The sequence below is a fragment of the Pimephales promelas genome, chromosome 15 (assembly GCF_988280905.1).
Source record: "Pimephales promelas chromosome 15, fPimPro1.hap1.1, whole genome shotgun sequence".
NCBI classification, from domain to species: Eukaryota; Metazoa; Chordata; class Actinopteri; order Cypriniformes; family Leuciscidae; genus Pimephales; species Pimephales promelas.
The window spans coordinates 631,501-652,869 of NC_142783.1; the positions used below are offsets into that span (position 1 = coordinate 631,501).

Sequence of the window (21,369 nt, forward strand, 5' to 3'; positions counted from 1 at the left end):
TAGATGGACTTTAATCATGTATAGATGCACTTTAATCATATATAGATGGACTTTAATCATATATAGATGCACTTTATTCATATATAGATGCACTTTAATCATGTATAGATGGACTTTAATCATGTATAGATGCACTTTAATCATGTATAGATGCACTTTAATCATATATAGATGGACTTTAATCATATATAGATGCACTTTAGTAATATATAGATGCACTTTTATGGGCTTCAAATTTTCACCAGCCATTCACAGCCATTATAAGCTTGGAAGAGCCAGGGCATTTTTAATCTAACTCTGATTGTATTTGTCTGAAAGAAGAGTCATATACACCCAGGATGCCTTTGGGGTGAGTACATTTTCATTTTTGGGTGAACTATCCCTTTAAGAAAACACTAGTTTAAAAGAGAGGAAATGACGTCTCCTCACAGACGCACGTGAATGCGCTTCACTGTCGGCCAAACCTTCAGTAATTCGTCCATTATATCACTGTCAGTGATGGTACTGCCCCCCTCGGCCTCCTCTCCTCCATCGCCCTCCTCCTCCTCCTCCTCCTCCTCCTCTTCCTCCTCCTCCATCACTTCTCTTCCTCCACATGGGCATCTCCGGCAGAGGCGCCTGGATCTCCGACGGCCGTCCCCCGCGATCAGGAACTCGTCCCATCAGGATCTGCCGATTACACCACACTCAAATCATCAAGTCAACTCGCCTTCATTTATCATCATCATTATCTTAAAAAGCATGGCGTGAGCTGGCGTGAGATGGGTTGAGCTGGCGTACCCTGTTGACGGCGCAGGCGGTGTTTTCTCGGCTCGAGCCGCTGCTGGTCTTCCTCACGTAGCAGACGTCCTCTCGAGCGGCGAGCAGATGCGCCACACACACCGCCGGCTGCAGCGGCAGACAGAAGCGCTTCGGCTGATACGCCCGCGCCATCCTGTCAACCCGGACCTGGAGAACAAACACAGAAACTCACAGCTGTGCCAACACTCCACATCAGACGCGGCAGCGCCAGTTTCTGCTATACAGCGGCTCTCAGTGTGATCGTGTTGAACAGAAGAAATGAACCGGAGATTTACAACTCAGAGACACACCCACCTATGACATCATCACCACCGACCAATGGGAGTTGGTCACAATTGCAGTATATATAGACCGACTAGTTTCTCATAATTCTGAATATTTTCTTTGCAATCACGAGTTTATATCTCCATTTATGACTCCGCTTTTACAGAGATACCAGGAAAATAATGCAACAAAGTTTGATTCTAGAAGAAAATAGCATCACAGTCCAGCTTAAGTAAGTTCAGTGATGCTTCATTTTTGTTTAAACTAAATTATTCATTTATATATATATATACAGCCACTCTGGAGAAAGCCGTGATGTCATTGACCAGTTTAGTTCTCATATTATAGGTGTCAATGCAGGAGATTAATAATATTGTTGAATATTAAATTAAATGTTTTTACCTCAACTTCTGACATTTTTCTTCCTAATTACGAGATATTTAAATTTCTGACACTTTTTCTTCGTAATTACGAATGTCTCAATTTCTAACTTTTTTCTTTAATGGAATGTATGAATGTGTTTAAAAGCTAGACAGTGTCGTGTGTCGGGCTGGACCAGAATATTCGAATATTCGTTCGTTGGGTTGGTATTCGATTTGAAAATGTGACATTCGAATGATCATTTTGTTTTTGTTTGTTTGTTTGTTTGTTTTTTGCACACCTGGCATCCCAATCGAAACGGTTCTCATTCGTGCTTGAATATGTTTTACAGTATAAAATCTGGTGAAATATAATATTTAACATAAAACTTCGTTATAGCTATTTAATAAATGTATTTGCTTCTTCTTGGACGACTAAAAGTGTTCCTGCAACGGGAGTATACTCTGGCTAGAGAGCAGAAAACAGCGGAGTTTATCTGGACAGAAGTGCATGCCTGCGCTTGTACGTATTTTGGGTTAGGCTGCATTGCTTTGACATTGTGGAAAATAGAATAATAAAAACGAAATGTATTATCCTTTTTATACGTTATTATCGATCTAAATGAATTACTGCGAGACTTTGAGATTTTACTGGGATCTCACGTCACAATTTAATTTTTTTTATAATATTCCGTTTTTCTATATTTAAGTTATTCGTTTTTATTTATTTAAATTCTGTTTTTATATATTTAAATTTTGTTTTATTTATTTATTTAAATTTCATTTTTATTAATTTAAATTTCGTTTTTATTAATTATTCGTTTTTATTTATTCATGTGTGTGTTTTATAACACAAATGCAGTGTCCGTTCTCGGAGCATACGTTCTGCTCGTGTGAGGTGCGCCGCTCGCGCTGTTCTCTAGTTTATTAAAAGTTTATCAATTCTGAACGTGCCGCGTCTCGCCTGTCTATCTATATTGCACCATATAGAGATTGAGGCCCTGCTTACACGAGAACGCTCTCGAGTGAAAACGTAAATATATTTTATCGGATGTGCCTTTCGTTTACACGGCGACGGCGTTTTTGAGGCTTAAAAACGCAAAAAAGTGAAACCACCCTCCAGAGTGGAAATCTTAAAAACGCTCCACCGCCGCGTTCCCGTGTTTGCTTGACGGTGAAAGTTGTACGCAGGCGCGTGGACTTGGTGTTGTTGTAGTATGCACTCCTAGCCGCCTGAAGTGCACACTACATTGAATTTCACACACTTTTGCGTCTCCATTTGCACGCGGATTTCCCACACAAAACGCTCGTCTAAACGCAGAATAAAAAGTGATGACGCAACGCCACTTTTACGTTTTCTCTTCAGAATCGTTTCCGTGTAAACATCGCCTCAGAAGCTTCAAAGCTCAAAAAATGGTATTCGGACCAGCCCTAGTCGTGTGCAGTGTCGTGTGCAGTGTGTGTGCAGTGTTGTGTGCAGTGTGTGTGCAGTGTTGTGTGCAGTGTGTGTGCAGTGTGTGTGCAGTGTCGTGTGCAGTGTGTGTGCAGTGTCATGTGCAGTGTGTGTGCAGTGTTGTGTGCAGTGTGTGTGCAGTGTTGTGTGCAGTGTCATGTGCAGTGTGTGTGCAGTGTCATGTGCAGTGTGTGTGCAGTGTTGTGTGCAGTGTGTGTGCAGTGTTGTGTGCAGTGTGTGTGCAGTGTTGTGTGCAGTGTCATGTGCAGTGTGTGTGCAGTGTCGTGTGCAGTGTGTGTGCAGTGTTGTGTGCAGTGTGTGTGCAGTGTTGTGTGCAGTGTGTGTGCAGTGTCATGTGCAGTGTGTGTGTAGTGTGTGTGCAGTGTCGTGTGCAGTGTCGTGTGCAGTGTCGTGTGCAGTGTGTGTGCAGTGTTGTGTGCAGTGTCGTGTGCAGTGTGTGTGCAGTGTTGTGTGCAGTGTGTGTGCAGTGTTGTGTGCAGTGTTGTGTGCAGTGTGTGTGCAGTGTTGTGTGCAGTGTTGTGTGCAGTGTGTGTGCAGTGTTGTGTGCAGTGTGTGTGCAGTGTTGTGTGCAGTGTTGTGTGCAGTGTTGTGTGCAGTGTTGTGTGCAGTGTGTGTGCAGTGTTGTGTGCAGTGTCGTGTGCAGTGTCGTGTGCAGTGTGTGTGAGCGTGCCTTGGCTCTGTCGCTCCAGCTGAAGGACTGCACCGTCACGTCCAGCCGCTTGATCAGCATCCGCCGCCGACACTCGTACTCCGCCGCCAGCGCGCCGTTGATCTCCTCCAGCGCGTCCTGAACACACACACACACACACACACAGATCAAACACACACACTCGTACTCCGCCGCCAGCGCTCTTCCTCAAGCGTCCTGAACACACACACTGATAACACACTCATACTCCGCCGCCAGCGCGCCGTTGATCTTCTTCAGCGCGTCCTGAACACACACACACACACCAGACCATGCAGCTCATCTCCCGTTATTCACATCCACTCTTTGCACAAAAATGACCTCAAGCGAGCGTAAAAACTGTGGATTAAGGGACTCACCCATTGGTCGGGACGAAGCGTGCTCTTGAACGCAGGATCTCCGAGGTGTGTGTGTGGAAGCTGCGTCAGCAGAGCCGTCACCTGCACACACACACACACACACACAGAGATGCTTAGCTGAATATCCCTGTCCTTCACACACACACACACACACACACACAGGCCCCGTCCACACTACTGCGTTTCCGTTTAAATACGGAGACCTTTTGCTACGTTTGCACCTCCCGTCCACACTAACACAGAGAAGTTTAGAAACACTGCAGCTGCGTTTAGCATTTTGAATCTCCGGAGGGCGTTTTAGTGAAGACATGTGTGTGTGTGTGTGTGTGTGTGTGTGTGAGGCGCACACACACCTGCTGCTGGACGGCGCTGAGGGCGTGGGGTCCGGCTGGATCCGGCAGCTGAAGCGTCTCACACACGACTCTGAGCTCCTGCAGCGCTGAGTCCTTCACACACACACTCGAGTGTTTACAGGCCTCCATCTCAGCCGCCTGCAGCTCCGACGCCACGAACACTGAGACCACACACACACGGGTGAAAAACACACTCACACACACACGGGTGAAAAACACACTCACACACACACGAGTGAAAAACACACTCACACACACTCTCTCACTCTCTCACACACACACACACACACACACTGGTGAAACACTCACAGAGGATCTTCAGGCAATCGCTCGTCTCTCTGATGTCCCCGTTCATGATCCGTGACGCCAGTCCCTCATACGGACAACAGCAGTCCTTCAGCAGAGCACTCACACACCTGTGGGGGTCCTCTACACACACACACACACACACACACACACATCAAACTAACAAGCTGCCCATTTTATTCTGTGATTCAGTTTATCAGTTCAGTAATACAGTCTTCCTCACATGCCGTGTGTGTGTGTGTGTGTGTGTGTCACCTGTGATGAGCGACTCCTGTGTGTGTGTATCTGTGACGCGTGAGAGTCTGCAGGAGAGCCACGTCACCAGACTGACATATTCAGATGAGCTGAAGCCCCGCCCACACGCATCCAGAAGCCCCGCCTCCTCCGATAGCGGCCCCTCGTACCTGCCAATCATCACAGGTTTATGCATACATCCATACATAATTACTTTCTAATGGTTTTGGGTTAGTAAACAAATTAAAAGGTGATTGCTAATTTTGTGTATTTCTACCCTCTAACTACTGATTAGCAACATTTAAACTATAACTAGAGATGGGCAGATCGAGGCTTCGTGAAGCAAACGTGCCATACAGTTTCCAGGCTTTGAATGAATCCGACACCCGTCTCCACGGCGACACCTAGTGGTCACTTGCAGGTGTTGATCTGAAACAACCTTTACAACGAGCCATTCAAAAATGTGTTTTTTTTTATTACTGTTTTTATTATTATTGTATTTTACTAATATACGAAGCTTGTAACCTGTAGTCTCTTCACATTGCAAAGTGCATATAATGTTATTTTGGTCAAGAAAAATGAATATTAATTAAAGAAATCAAGCCACAATGTCTCAATTTCTTATAGATTTTTATTCAAAAATATTAATTTCTCTGCTGTCGAAGGACTCAAAGGACAATTTTTTTAGCAAACACATACAAATGAGGAAAGATTACTGCTTTCTCTTTCCAGTAAGTTAGGGGATCATCCCTAACTATAACTATACTTGCATTACTTTTAATTTGCTCTTCACAATAAACACAACACTTATAACCACTATGACGATCCCAGAGGAAAACACGTTAACTGCTCATCATCGTGCAACAAATAATTACATCCGACCATTAAACATCATCATTTGATTTGATCACAGTTTCTGATCATTGTCATAAAAACAAACACTATTTCTCATGTGATTGCTCTCCTGCTTACCCGAGCTGATCCAGGATGTCGAGAATATCGCTTTCCATCTTAAATACATTCACATTTGATTAAACGAAAACCATAAATCACAAAAATGTGCATTAGTGTTTCATTTAAATCCCCCACGAGCGCGCCTGCAGCAGTGCGGCACTGAACCGGGACCGGGCAGAAACCACCGCAGAACTAGAGTTCCTGTCGACACACAGGCTCGGGGTGTAATCTTCTGACTGTGGTCGCTTGAGTGCCGTCGACTGGGCTGTAGTTTCCACTGTTCATCAGATTCTGTCATAAACATTCAGCATTCAGTATTCGAGCATATCACACAGACAGAAGTGTGGAAATAACGGTGTTATTGAATATCATAACTGATAAGCCCTTAAATAAGAAACCATTCAGCTAAAAACGGAAATTTAGCCAAGAGCTCTTGATGTTATGTTTTCAGTGGAACACAAAAGAAGAGTCACGTGTGTTCGCTTTCTCTAATTTTAACCCTAAGCTAGAGTGTAAACGGGTTATAACTTATTTAGTACTTCAAGCGCCTGCACGTGCACTGTCCGAGGACGTGCAATCTCCGTCATCAGGACAACCACAGCGCGTGCGCAGATGTCGAGGCAGATAAGTCCACAGTCTATGGTCCATCTTCGTCATTATTGCGAATTAAATTATTAAGTCAAAATTATTAAATGCATGAAAAAATATTGATGTATTTTTGGGGATACATAAAATTCGCATTAGTAAGAAAAGTGTGTTGGCTATTTTATGCCAACATGTGAAGTCTAGCTAGCTCATGTTGGTGTTTTTTTTTTAATTTTTTTTATTGATAACAATAACTAGTACAAACAAGAAGAACATCAATATACAATCAAGCGTTTGTACAGACAAAACCAAGCTCATGTTGGTGTAAATGTCTGCTCAAGATAACAAAATCGTCTCTTCCTGTGAAATTGGCGTAAAATATTGGTAATAAAATTAAAACTAATAAAAAAAATTACAGTCTATGAATAAAACACAAGTTTCTGCGTTTGAGCCCAGACCATCTGAGATGCTGCGATGGCATTTGTCCACAGGAGGAGTTCAATGAAGTGTGTGAAGTCTTTGCATGAAGGTCTCTCAGTTTCATGTGTCTCACGTCACGGGGAATGATGAACACACTCCGCTCGAGGGGAACTGGGAGATCACACATCACTGATAATGTGTGTGTGAGTGTGTGTGTCGCTGGATGTCATGGTTTGACCAGAGATGATCTTCGGCTTTGAGCTGGTCTGGAGTCGGTCAGTGAGGGGAAAGTGTTCAGTTAAGGCACGCTTACACGACACTGATGTACTAAAAATGTGTTTACTTCTACGTTATCAAAATTATCCCGACACGGATCCTCGAAAACGACTGTAAAAGCTGTGTTCTGCTGTCGGACCAGTGTGTGTGTGTGGTGCCTCTGTAACGGAGGCCAGCTAGTAGTTGCTGTGCGAGTAAACCTCACTCCCCTGATCTCAATAGGCGCTCTAGCAACAGATGCTAGAGGCTGCAGTCTTTAGCCTCCTTGTTAGCGCGTCCAACTCTCAGGCCAGTATTAGTGTGTGTGTAGTTGTGTAACGTTATCAAACCTTTGCACTCTGAATCCCATTTTCAAAAGTTCGAGTCTTCAGTCCCCAATGCTGTTGTCGTACAAATGAACGGCCAAAGCGCATACATTTTTCCGTTCCAGTTGTAAAGGGAGTGTGACATTAAACGGCCCCATGTAGAGCAGTGGCTAGAAGAAATGAGAAAGCGGCTTTGGCGTGAGCTAGCCATCAGAACACGCGTCTGAAGAAATGAAACGCACAGTAAACAGTTTCTTATTTACTTAAACATCGTTCTCATATATGAAGACATCCTTTAGCTCAACACACACACACAAAGTTCTATTTATATTCACCTTTTATTTGTATGGTAATGTTAACTGATGTAATAAGTGTACGTGTAACATAAAAACAATTACAAACATTTGTATGCATATTTACATTGTATATTTATGAAAGTAACAAGCTACATCTGTATACTGAAAATACAACTATGACATGAGTTACTGCACTATAAATATTACATCATATATTTAGTATTTTCAAACCATAATAGAAGTAGCTATAGGTGTAGCTAGCCGAACCGGAGCGTTAGGAGAGAGGGATGAGGCACTTCTGCGGAGGGGAAGAAAACTACAGTTCACAGAATAAACCACTGAAACACTGAAGAGTTCAAGAGAACGACACCATCTCGCCTACGGTAGGTTATGCATTCCAGAGATATATTTCCATGAAGACAGAAGAACAACACGAATAAAAACAATAGCAGCACATGATTAAACTGGTAGTCATAAAATCGCGACGGTTGCGTGACGTCACACGAGGAAAGCGTTGCATATCCGCGAGATCGTGGAGACCGCCCGCCGCCTCAGGGTTAAATACTACAACTAGATCGTGTTTAACAGTCATCCGCAGAGGAACGAGACTCGCGACGCAGTTAGTGATTGTTTCTAGCAGCTTCATAAGACGAGCTTCACAAACCTTCCATCTTTCGGCGATACAAAACTAGAGACAATCTCGATTAAAATCTCGGACGTCATTTATCATCATCATCATCTCCACTACTTTTCAATGTGAAACAGTATTAACAGGTGATCTATGTACATAATGCTGTCAAATCAAACCACGACACGTACCATCAGCAGCGATCACGAATGCAGGAATAGTGTTCGTTATTTACAGCGGGTCGTCATGGAAACGCGCGTTCGCGTTACCGTTGCTAGGGGAAACTTCGCGGGCGAAATCCTGTCAATCCAATCAGAATTCCGCGTGCGTTGTGAGGGACAAAAAAAATGTGCGTTCAAGTCATGTCATAAAGATCTTATTTATTTATGAACTTTTTTATTTATTTATGTCGTGAACACCTGTGGGAAGCTCGGGATTTTATTTAACACACGATCTTTACGAATTGTGGGCGTGTCAGTTAGCGAAAACATGGCGAATACCACAATACTTAAGGTATTTAGCTGTGATATAGTCATTTACAGCGAAGTAAGCTAACTGCCTGCACGGATTATGATGGCATTATAATATACAATATAATATGTAATGATAAAATTTGCAGTGGCTTCATACCGGTAAATTAAAAATATAAAAAAAGCAAAGCACATTTCTTTGTTCTTCATTTTCTAGAACTAGGACCTTGCTGTATTTTTGTGTAATTAATTAAGAGAAGGTACACCGCCATCTTACTCAGAAGGAAGTGACTGTCATAAACACGACTTGTTCCCACCTCGTAAATACGAACTTCCCAAGAGGACTTGAACGCACAAAGTTATCAGACCAACAGAAAGCTGATTTTAAAGTGACTTCTGTGCAAGCGGTGCTTCATACACTAGTGACAATAGACAGGTTTTCCGCGCGAAGTTTCCCTGAACGAAGGCTAACGCGAGGAACGGGACTGTGTGTGCGGAGGTCAGAGATTCTCATGGAAATACTTGCATAGAAAGTTAACCGTGACGGGATTTCACCCACAACACGTTTCAAATACATGTGTCAACTAACACATCATCTTTGCACAAAAAAAACATCTGGTTATTAGTCAAAACAAGGTTGATTTTAAAAACAGAAAACACTTTTTAAACATGCATGTAAAATATAAACACTTGTATTCCACAGTAAGAATAAACGTCCGTTTTCTGTGGCTCTCCAGGGTTTTAAACCGTCAGCGGTTAAAAGTCTCGAACAGGAGCGGGATTATAAGTGCCTGTTGGATTAATGATTGACAGAATCAAAAGAAAACATCTGGAATATATTCTACAGCCGCGTGAAACAAGAGTCTTAGCGACCGCTGTCGTTAATGCTAACAACATGTTTAGCGCATCTGCGCATTAGCGCGCGGTTAATAACTCACGGAAAAGCCAAGTGTTAGAACCACTGTACAAGTACACAATATCATTTCTTCATAGTTGCACGCGATGTGTTAGCGTGTTCTCCGTGTCCGTGCGGCGAGGACGCTCCTGCCGCCGCTAACGCCTGCGGTCGACGCTCTCTCCACAGGATTGAGTCGTGCTACGCCCGTCGAGGGCCGGTGTAAATCCACGGGCTCGTCCCGCTCAGCCGGCGGCCTTGTGCTTCCCGCCGCAGCATCGACAGGCCTCTCCGCAGCGGTGGCAGGCTAGCAGAGGCGGGTAGCAGCACATGCAGGGCGCTAGCACCGCCAGTCCCAGCAGCGCTAGCCAGCGCAGGCAGAAGTGCGGGTCGCTGGTGTCGCAGGAGCAGGGGTCGGAGAAGTCGCCCTCGGCGTCGGACATGCAGTGGTAGAGCATGCTCTCGGCACACAGCATGCAGCTCACCCTGTGGATGCACTGGCGTATGGGGTCCGGCGCGTCCTGGCACTGCCCGCGCCGGTTGTCCTCGCGGTTGAACACCTCGCGGCAGTAGATGCAGCGCGAGCGCTCTCCGTCCTCGCGCCGGCGGCGGGACGCTTTAGTCGCGGGCTGCTGGGTCTTCACCGCGAGCTTGAGCCGCTCCGGGGCCTCGGCGTACGGGTACGGGATCTTCTCGTCGGGGGCCTCGCGCTCCGGGTCACGCTTCCACAGATCCGGGTGCCGGTAGTCCTCGTAGCCGCGGATCAGCACATCCTTGCGCGGGTTGATGCGCACGATCTCCTCCTCGTCCATGTGGAAGCTCACGTGACGTCTGGGGTTGAAGGAGACCTGAGAGAGACACACACAGTTTGTATTTCTGCACTTCTGATGGGTTTTTGTGAGTGTGTGTGTGTGTGAGTGTGTGTACCTGTGGAGGCAGGAACCGCTGGTTAGCAGTGAGCGTCTGGTCGAAGGGCTGCACTCGCACATAAGAGCCGCGGAAGTGTTCAGTGGACCCGATGGCTCGAGGACAGAAGACGTCTCTCACCGGCGTCTCCACACACACACTCTCCTGTCAATCACAGCACACACACACTGTGACGCCCCAGATTACAGAAGCTCTTACACCTGCAGCTTTGATGAGCTCTTGTTAATTGAACACATGGAATATCTGGGTCATTCCTACAGAAGGTGGATTTTATGTCCCCATGAATGAATACTGCATATTTGACATGAAATATTAATCAACTTTAATGTCACATGGCCCATCCAGACACCTATATGCTTACCTTGGCGAAAGCCATGTATAAATTATCATGAGGTTTAACATCTACTCTCGTGTAATGGGAATAATAACAGGTCTCCTATTTAACACAGATTTATAATGATTGTTACCTTAGAATAATGAAAACTTTTTAAAACACTTTGACAGGCAAATTCCCACAGTCACGTTTCTCAACTTCACTTTCAAGTAAAGGGCCAATCATGAATGATTTGTTCATTTTTAATAAATCTTTTAAATGACTCTGGAATCATTTTGTACATGCGCATTTGCGTGGCATCCTTTCGTTTCATAAACATCATCTTTACAAAACATGTTTATTACACACGTCTGACGTTCACACCGGTGAAGCATTACTGCGTCACGCATCAGAACACGGAGGTCATGTGACCCACGCGTGTGAAAGCAGCAGCTCAGACGGCCGACGCATCATAAGAAACAGAAAGAAGAAATGTCACACTGATAATGCCGTGTGTGTGAGTCACATGAGTGAGGAGTGTGTGTACAGGTCTGTTTATATCTGCTCCAGTAATGAACATCCTGTGGTTGCTAAGAGACACTTCCTGTGAATACAGTCTCCTGTCAGTACTTTCCACACACTCACACACACATTTATCAAATGTTTATTATGTTGATATTATGCTCTTTGTTGAATGGTAATTCCCTGTGTGTGTGTGTGAGCCTCACCAGTGATGAAGCGTCCTCGGGTGTGTCCGTGTCGCTGTTCTGCGGGCCGCCTGCAGGTAACACACACACACAATCAATTCACAAAGGACCAGCGTTAGTTACACAAGCATCTCTAGCACTGAACATCACTGAGACACACACACAACAGCGGCTCATTAAGGCCCTTGAGCACGATAATAACTGACAATATTTGGTATTTTTAAATGATGGGCTTCTGCTGGTAAGTTTTTCTGTTGGGCCAATAAGTGTCATAGGCCGGACTTTTATTTTGACAGTGCTGAAAAACCAGAGCAGCAGCACATGAGCTCTTTATTTCATTTCATACTTTACTTGTAAATAATCACTATAACACTTTGTGTGTGAGAGAGGGGTTTGCAGTTCACCCTGAGACCGCTGTGAAACGCGCAAGACCCGCGTTACGCAAGCGGGAGGAACACCGATGACCCGCAAATTTTTAGCCGTTTGTCTGCTGTCTGTTAGCTTCACGTCACCTCGGGTAATCCGCCCCATTTCCGTTTATTTGACAATGACGCTGCCAAGTTGGCGACGGCCGGCTCCGCCCACTTTAGGGCTTTAAAAATGCTCTTCAGAAACACTACGGGTGATGTCAAGGACACTACGGCCATATTTATTTACAGTCCATGATGAAAACGCATTTCAGAAATGTTATACCATATCACAAACATTTAACATTTTAGGGGCCTCTGTGAGCAATGAGAGTGAACACAGACGTCACACTGCTGATGGACACAGAAGATTCTTGATTTATTAGCACACAGTAACGCTGTTCTGTCGATTTTTGCTGCCTTGTCGATAAATGCTACCGTAGCGCGAATTGATCACAGAAAGCCGATTAAAGTCGTATGAAATACAATTATAATACAATTCTAAGTTATGAGTAGCTACTGTATACTGTAGACTACTGTTTTTATTTTTAAAACGGTGTGAAAAGTAAAAATTATCATAAAATAATTATCATCTTTGACTTGTCAAAGTACATCTTTCCTCATAGTAACTGAAACTATCAGTTATTCTGTTTCAGCTGGCTGACCGTACAAATATTCATATGGTAGTAAGCATTTTTAAACGGAAATTATACATTATAACTGGAAAATGTACCTTTTATAAAAAAAAAAAAAAAAAAAAAACTGTGAGTCTGCACATGCGCATAACCGTAAGTAGCAAATCTCGATGGGTAGCATGAATCGTCAGAACAGCAGTAAACACTCACCTTGTTTAATGTCCTCCATGGCCCGCCGTATCCCTCGGTCGAAGGCCCTGGCGTCCGCGGGGCTCTGGAAGGTTAGTCCAAACTTCATGTTGCCGATCCTCCAGTGGTGGAAGATGGGATTGACTTTATTATACACCAGATCCCTCCGGATGCAGCAGTCCAGCAGCACCTGAGGACCAGATGAAGCTCTCCGTTACACGAGATCAGACCCGCGTCTGCGCAGACAGCAGCTCGCTGAGGCACTCAAACACTGCAGAACTACAACTCATACAAAACCCCCCAAAAATAATCATTATTTCAAATAAATGTTTAAGTCAAATATTTTTAAAAACAAGACCAAGGCTATGGAAGCTTGTTTTCGCCACAGAATATAAAGTTTTAAGAGATAATTGCAACTTTTTAACTCAGAATTTTGACTTTATTTCTCAGAATTATATGATATAAAGTCGCAATTTTGTTATAAAGTCACAATTCTGACTTTTTCCCCTCAGAATTGAAGATTAAAAGACACAATTACCTTTTTTTATTTATTTATTCAGTGAAACAAGCTTCCATACAAGCCAGCATTTCTTATTTAGTTTGATGTACAAAAACTAAAACTTAAATAAAACTAGATAACAAACAAACAAAAAATGTCAATTCTTACACAAAACTACTAAAACAACTTAAAAAATAAATAAATAAATAAATTAAAAAAAAACCTTCGAAATATTAATAAAGGTGTTATTAAATAGCTAACGCTTCAGTCAGGATTATTTAATTAAAACTAAACCTATAAAAACATTGGAAATTAAATAAACATTAAAGGAGAGAAAAGATTATATCTTTTCTGCAGGGCAACATAGTTTTTTTTTTTAGTTTAACTTGATGTGCTAAAATAATATCATTATAAAATATAATTTAAATATTTAAAATATATATTTTTAGTTTTACTGAAATAAACAGAAAACATGAAAATTAAACTACTTCAAAATATGAATAAAAATTAAATGTTTGCTATTGCACAGTTTGGTGGAGTGAAAACAAGCAGCGTGTCAGGCTGTTCACTGACGACATCAGCAGCGCCGAACATGCACTTCCTGTGAGAGTGATGATGTCACCGTTACCGATTTGTCCTTGAGCCGCTCCCCGTGGATGAGGAACTGGTCTTCGGCCTCGGCTCGGCTGATCTTGAGTACGGACACGAGGCTGAGGCCGCCGGCGCCCTGAGGAAGCCATCCGCCACTGGAGTCATCTCGAGTCATGACCACCGCTCTCACACGCGCAAAACTCTCACTGCGGGACAAGAGCACACACACACACACACGTCAGACACACGTCACTTCCAGCACATCTACCATCACGGACCGTTCTGTGCCGGTAATGACACTTGAGGCCAGACTGAAACGCATTAGCCGACGTGTTTGTCTGGCTAAGAGTCTGACAGCATTACAGCTTCAGTGGAAAAGACACGCAATAATATCCCGATCGTATTCAAAACCAACAAGAGTCGTAAAATCAACTCAAACGGTGAAGTCACAGATCACAAAATTCACAGTTCAGATCATTAACGGCTTTTGAGTCACAGATTTGATAATTTTTTCAGATCAGTCAAAAATAAAAATAATAGGGCTGTCAAATGATTAATCATGATTCATCACATCCAAAATAAAAGTTTTTGTTTACATGATATATGTGGGTGCACTGCATATGATTATTTTATATACATATAAATACACACACATGCTTATTTAATAAATATTTTCACTTATATGCTGTATATAGATTTATATTCACTGATCAACCAGCATTCATTAGCAGAATGCTAGCATGTTATGGACAACAACTCAACCTGTAGGAAATTGAAAGGACATAAGTACTCGTTCATTCAACTTTGGACCTATAACCCATATTGAACTTGCAAAACCTACAATAAAATCTGAGATTTCACAGCGGCAATCGGGCGAGAGAGACACATTTAGCCGTCTAGCCCCATAGACTCCCATTCACTCATGTGTGATCGCCCCCAGTGGAACTCTAGTGGAACTACAACCACAATTCGGTCCAATAGCACTCAACAGGGAGTGGCCAGGCTCTCCATAGACGGCTCTGTCCATAGGGAGATATTGTGTACATCAGGCTATAGATTTTGCTAACGCATTATCCGTTTTGCTGTCATGCTTTGGCTAGCTTTACATTATGACCCCGCTCTTATTTATGCGAATGCTTTTAAACCATTATAGACAAAAGAGCATGCAAATATCTGTAAATGTCCCGTTTATGTGACACTGGCGTGTGTGTGTGTGTGTGTGTGTTTGTGTGTGTGTGTCGTGCACACAGACAGCGCTCCAGAATACAGTTCTCTTTAACGCTTGAAGAAACGATAACACACACAATAGCGATGCTCGTGTTCGGCAGCGGCTGCTCTTAAAGGGACGGCGTCTCAGCTCATCACTAAAGAACGCTTGCAGCTATAATAAGAATTCATCTATTTTTAACTTATCATTTATGCAGTGCAGATTGTATAACTTTAATCACAGGTAAATATGACATTTATTATGGGTTTATGTGAGGATTGTTTGAATTTCACTTAAATTATTTTTTAAGCCTAATAAAATGTAAAAAAATAAATAAATAAATAAAAATTGACAGCTTTTAATAACACTGTAATGTTGAATGTTTATAAGTAATGTTTAAAATAAGGGGGTATTGTTCATCGAGACATCAATAGCTGTCTTAGTATCAGTGATACGGACATTCATTCATAAATGTCTCTACCTTAATTTGGAAATTAATTATGAAATTATGAGATTAAATATAGTTTGTAATAAATGTATGTTTTAATTAGGATTAATAACAGAACAAATGTGTGATTAATCAAGATTATTTTTTAATCGATTGACTTCACTAATTGTAACAGTGTTGTTCTATAAACCCACACGATTACTTGCTTTTAAAGGGCACCTATTATGGAAAATTCACTTTTACATGGTGTTTGAACATAAATGTGTGTTGGCAGTGTGTGAGCAAAACCACCCTAGAATGATAAAAATCCACCCAGTGTTTTTTTTACAATCTCGATAAATCATCTGCACTGCCCCAGAACGAGCTGTTCTGAGATTCAGATCTTTGTGACGTAGAAAGGGAGACAGGGGTTTGATTGACAGTGTGGTTGTGGCCTAGACCCCGCCCTCTGTGATCTGTACACACCATCCTCCATTGTTTTAACGACAGCCGGTAATGTCTCTTGGAAACATAAGTGTTCTGTCATGGGATGTAATAATGACATATATAGTAGTTTTTACTTATTTCCGACATCAGACCCACAGAAAACACAGTGGATGTATTGTATTTTGGAAGTTTAAGTGGTGCCTTTCCTTCGTAAATAAGTTTATGTTTGAGCGAATCATTTTCTGACTGACTGCTTTGTGAACGAGAGTCAATTGAAAGCAGGTCTTGCTTCAAAGTTAATCCTCTAGTGTGGATCGTCTGTTTGTTCTGTTTGCGATCCAAAAATTGTATGATTTTTGAGCAAATAGTCTTTTCAGTCAATGTCAGCCAATTCAACAACAAATGCGTCTAAAGTTGTTGTCGTCCTAGGATGTCTGTGTATGTAATTTAAACATTGTTTGTATAGTGTGTAACCACACATTTATAAATATATATTTTTTTAAAGATATTGTATTAAAAACTGCACATATGTTGTTGTTTTGTAAGTTAGCCATCTTCTCACATTTGCCACAGAAGCACCCGTATGACCAGTAAACATGACGCCACAGGTCCCTCATATAAATGTAATTTCGCTTGTACTTAGCAAACTTTATCACAGCATGTGTTTGTAGTTTCAAAAAATTGTGCCAACGTTAGTGTTTGTGTGTGTCTGTGTGTGTGTTTTGCACATCCATAATTGCAAAGGGGACGCGATTACAACCCTATAGTACATAAATGTATCAAATAACCATACCGAGACGTCCTGGTCCATTCTCATTTGTGTTTATTCTGCCGGAGTCTCTTCGTCATCTGGGTCTGATCAGAGACTATTTATATATTCCGATTGAAACATGTAAGGCTGAATGACATTCAAAACAGCGGGTCTCTCACTCTCTCAGCCCTTCTGCTTACACAGCTATCAAGTGACGCCCTCATCCAAAGGCAGCTCATTTGCATTTAAGGTGGTATACACCAAAACAGCTCATTTTTAAACAGGCCCCAAAAATGACATTTTCAAATGGTTATAATAAATTAACTATGGGGTATTTTAAGCTGAAACTTCACAAATACATTATGGGGACACCCAAGACCAATATTACATCTAGTAAAAAGGGCATAAGGTGCCCTTTAAAACTTAGTTAGAACCAATTATCATTGTATTCTTAAAGAGCCCCTATCATGGATTTGTGAAAATGACTGTTCATGTGGTGTGGAATATAGCTCTAAGGGAATGAAAACATCCTGCAAAGATTTATATCTGAAAGTGCACCGTATAAAAAAGTTATTGTCTTTCAAAAGTGAGAGTCGACTCTGAGTCTATGAAATGAATTGTTTTTGAAACGAGTCATTAGCTGGTTCGTAGTGACGTAGATACATACTGGCTGCACGCAGACGGAAGTGTAAACTTGAAGTCTACACATTCAAATACTTCATCATAGCATCATGTCGAGGAGACGCTGTGTTCTACATTGCAAAGATAGATCAGCCACTTTGTTTCCATTGTCCAGGGACGAGCATGTGAAGAATCAGTGGTTAGAGTTCATATTTGCAGTGATACCACAACAGTATAGCCCGATTGTGTTCTCATCATTTTATTGACGAATCGTTCAAAAACATAAATTAATTCAAATGTGGATTCGCAGGCGGTTGTTCCTGAAGGAGGGCTCAGTAACTTACTTACCCAGTGTATATGGATCAGCTTCCTCCTCCGAATCACAACCTGTAAGTATTATTAATAATTGTTGCTTTTGTGGGTTTTGAACGGTTTTATAGCGTAGGGTGCGAGGAGGGAAGGTGCAATAAGTATGTGTGTGTGTGTGTAAGTTACACTCAGCGCAGCTTCTAGGTCTCCAATGTCAATTTTTTTTAAATATGTGAAATGTTTGACGCTGTTATTGGAGTTGTCATAAAGAATGGAGCGTCTTGTAGTACTGCAGTGCTTTATCAATATGTTTATGCGTTATGCTAACAAACAATAACTGACTGGGTCATCTGACCAATCACCGCCGATTAACGTCACGCAAAGGAGTGGTTTGGAAAAATGAGTCGTTGTACGAATCATTTGGGAGTCGGTGAGCAAATCAGTTCAAAATAAATGCATATTATAAGTGTTTTTAATCCTTGCATGCATGTTAAACTGTTTTTGGGAACTCCTTAAACAAAAATAGGAACATTTCAAATGCTATGATGATAGGGGCTCTTTAATTTCTTAATGTATTTAAAGTTTAAAGTTAAACTAACAACACAACTCTCCTACAGCATTTATTTGTCTTATTATACATTTACTAATACACATTTTTTTTAATCTAAAGTTATATAATATTAATGCACAAACATAAACAAACAATGAAGAACATTTTTCTTAACATAAAAGTTCCTATAAAAATATTATTGTTAGCTCATTAACTAATGCATTAACTATGTTAACGGATGTTTTTTTTTATATTTTGATGGATGTTTATGATTCACCTTGGATCTAATGTTGTAATGTAATAAATTGAGTTCACTGAATGTCCATCACACAATCTTAGGCAAAATATGTCCAGACCTGGTTAATCAGATGGCCGATAATAATAATCATGATCAGGCCTGAATATATGATCATGAAGATGAAATGGCAAAACTAATGCAGTGACGAAAAGCAAAACGTGGGGAATAGATTATACACTATTAAGGAAACCAGCATTCCTCTCCAATCATGTGACAGGTCATGTGACACTGCGTGAATACTGGCAAAGTGGACTGAAGATATGACAAAAACAAAATGTGTTTCGTAAACATTAATTTCTTAAATATGATTAATAGAAAATGCGTCTACAATCAAAAGAGTAAGACAAGTAGATTTAAAATGTCCACTAGCGTTTGGTGGCATGGCATTACTTTCAATACGTTCTAAAAACTGCCATCAGACGTGTGTGAGTGTGTGTGTGTGTGTGAATGGGCACGCGGGTTCTTTATGAATGGAGGCGGGTCACGTGATCAGGGCAGCCCTGTCTCTCTCGCGCGCTGAGCTTCAGAAGGGAACATCACGAACATTACTCATAAACGCGGAAACGGCGAACACTGAACAGCAGATCAGTCGCAATGCGTCGTTGACAGCTCTCGTGTTTTGGACATTTTTATGAATGAGGTCTGCGATGATTGAGAAAACATGGCGCCCTGCTCTCTGAGGCCGCGTGTCAATCCCACTCGCGCGCCCTGCCCTGTGCGCGCGCGCCACGGGCCTGTCATGCGCGAGCCTGCTGCCTAGATAGGGCACTCACTAGGGTTTGAGACGCGGCCTGACACTGCAGTAAATAACATTAAACACATCACTAACATATAAAGCGTCCAAAATCAACACAGATCAAACGAGCAGCTCTCAAAGACCAAGGAGGAACCTGTACTGAGTTTATCTACCAATCCATTATAAAACTTTCACATCATATTTATTTCCAAATAGGCCCGAGTGTTTTCATTTGAGACTGAATAACGCAGATTGACACCTTGCCAATAGCTCATGTTGGTCTTAAACTGCCACATCAAAGCTGTGTATTGTTCCAATGGTAATAAATGTGTTACGGGTTTTGTAGTGCTCGATATATGATCAAACATCTTGAGTTTAGAAATGAACAATCAGATGTCTTTATAATATGGGTCTATGGAGACGAGACATACTCAGCAAAACAAATAACAGGCATATTCAGCTCCATATTCAGTGTAATGTACGTGTGTGTGTGTGTGTGTGTACACACACTTACTCGTTGTTTGGATTTGATTCTTCGCTCATTTTTTCTCACGGGGATTCAAATCCTGGAAATATCATCGAGTTCGCACTCAAGGCGGGGAAATAAAGTGCAAATATCTCCATTTTCTCCGTGAAACCGCCACGAAAGGCCATTATTGACAGAAAGCGACCCGATCTGCAGTCGATATGCTGCGCGAGACGCCAAAACAGCGGATTCAGATCGGGAATGGTGTGTGAAAGCAATGAAAGCAACACTTCGATCCATCGGCACTATAAATCACATCCTGAGGCGAAACCATCGGAGTCTTCCTCATCCTGGTCGGACAAAAATCCCAAAATCCCAGCGAAAGCGAGTTTGGAAAATCCACAGGACCCGATCATAGACAAGTTCACACGGCAGTATTTCAGCAATGAAACGAAGCCCTGTGTAATGTACGCTTCCTCGACGCACAGGGGGAGGCTGGAGCTGGACGACAGTCTCGCTTCGGAACAGAAAGTGTCACAGGAACGTGCAGAATGACTGCGATTCTTCGTGGGAACTTTGAGGATCTGCTTTACGCGAACTCCATTTTCAGCGCAGGCGAATCACATAGGAAAACTGGGCGGAAGAGCGGACGCGGCCTGCGCGCAACACAGATCCCTCCGCCGCACATTCCTGATCCCGCTCCTGACGTGCGAGCTCAGATGATTGACAGCGCGTTCTTGACATGATCCACTGAGTGATGTTGCACACCTGACCGACGTCATCTGAGGAAAGTCCGTTTTAAAAGCCACTTAGATACACCAAACATCATTAGAGTCACCATGAAATCCAAATGAACCATTATTTTATTTTATTTATTTTATGGAATATTGCAGCATTTATTAGACATGATTCATTGGTGCACATTAGCACCAGCTCAGTGTCTGTATTATTTTATTTCTTCCGTAAAATTACAATGTAAAAACACAATTTCCTTAAATGTACAAAAAATTCTGGGAATGTTCCTAAACCATGTTTGTAATGTTTGATTTGTTTGTTGAATCATGTTTTTTAGGTTTGCAGAACGATCCCTTAAGGTTATATTAAACTCTTTTAATCAATTTATTTTACATTCTCCCGCGTCCCATGGTAGAAGTGGCATTCATTTTATTCACAGACATTAAAAAATTAATAGCAATAATGTGACTAACTGATAACATTACATTCATTTCTTACCACTAACGCGTTCTCTTCAATTAGATGTGTCAAATCTCTCTGAAATCACACGATATAAGCAATTATTCAGTAAAGAGGTTGATAAACTGCTTGTTTTGACAGATTGAGCAGTTTTTTTGTGAACTGACCCTTTTTAAACCACTCATAAAAACAGTGTGTTGTCATCTGTGTCAGATTTAACGCTCTCTAGATGTTTATATGTGCATCTCCATAGTGCAACATCCTAATGTTTGTGATTCATTGGTGAAATTGCTTCTAGGGCTCATTCTCTGAAAGCAGCCGATCCAAGCAGATCCCATTGAAAAGTATTGTAAAAGAGACAAAACACAAGACTGTGAGGAAATGAAACCTTGCAAATGACATAACTGAAACAACTGTTGACATATTCA

At 41.9% G+C, this 21,369-nt stretch overlaps 2 protein-coding genes across 2 annotated transcripts; both read right to left on the reverse strand.

The window, feature by feature from the left end:
- Positions 1-341: 341 nt before the first annotated feature.
- tslig3b (tRNA splicing ligase complex subunit 3B) lies at positions 342-5,986 on the reverse strand. Its single transcript, XM_039651105.2, has 8 exons — positions 5,811-5,986; positions 4,860-5,008; positions 4,608-4,727; positions 4,299-4,459; positions 3,946-4,026; positions 3,569-3,685; positions 781-948; positions 342-669 (listed from the first exon to the last, which is right to left on the reverse strand). Exons 1-8 carry the CDS (start codon positions 5,846-5,848, stop codon positions 493-495), a joined length of 1,011 nt encoding a protein of 336 aa, XP_039507039.2. The 5' UTR covers positions 5,849-5,986; the 3' UTR covers positions 342-492.
- A 1,711-nt stretch (positions 5,987-7,697) lies between these two features.
- spred1 (sprouty related EVH1 domain containing 1) lies at positions 7,698-20,447 on the reverse strand. Its single transcript, XM_039651101.2, has 6 exons — positions 19,796-20,447; positions 13,973-14,141; positions 12,867-13,035; positions 11,636-11,685; positions 10,595-10,738; positions 7,698-10,515 (listed from the first exon to the last, which is right to left on the reverse strand). The coding sequence occupies exons 1-6, from the start codon at positions 19,822-19,824 to the stop codon at positions 9,913-9,915; spliced, it is 1,164 nt and encodes a 387-aa protein (XP_039507035.2). The 5' UTR covers positions 19,825-20,447; the 3' UTR covers positions 7,698-9,912.
- Positions 20,448-21,369: the final 922 nt, after the last annotated feature.

Coding starts and splice junctions, on each gene's coding strand:
- tslig3b (XM_039651105.2), bottom strand. CDS start 5,848: ATGGAAAGCGATATTCTCGACATCCTGGATCAGCTCGG. Junction 3,686..3,945: donor CGCTTCGTCCCGACCAATGG/GTGAGTCCCTTA, acceptor GTGTGTGTTCAG/GACGCGCTGGAGGAGATCAA. Junction 949..3,568: donor GCTGGAGCGACAGAGCCAAG/GCACGCTCACAC, acceptor TTTGTTCTCCAG/GTCCGGGTTGACAGGATGGC.
- spred1 (XM_039651101.2), bottom strand. CDS start 19,824: ATGAGCGAAGAATCAAATCCAAACAACGA. Junction 14,142..19,795: donor GAATCAAATCCAAACAACGA/GTAAGTGTGTGT, acceptor CTTGTCCCGCAG/TGAGAGTTTTGCGCGTGTGA. Junction 10,739..11,635: donor CCGAGGACGCTTCATCACTG/GTGAGGCTCACA, acceptor TGTGATTGACAG/GAGAGTGTGTGTGTGGAGAC.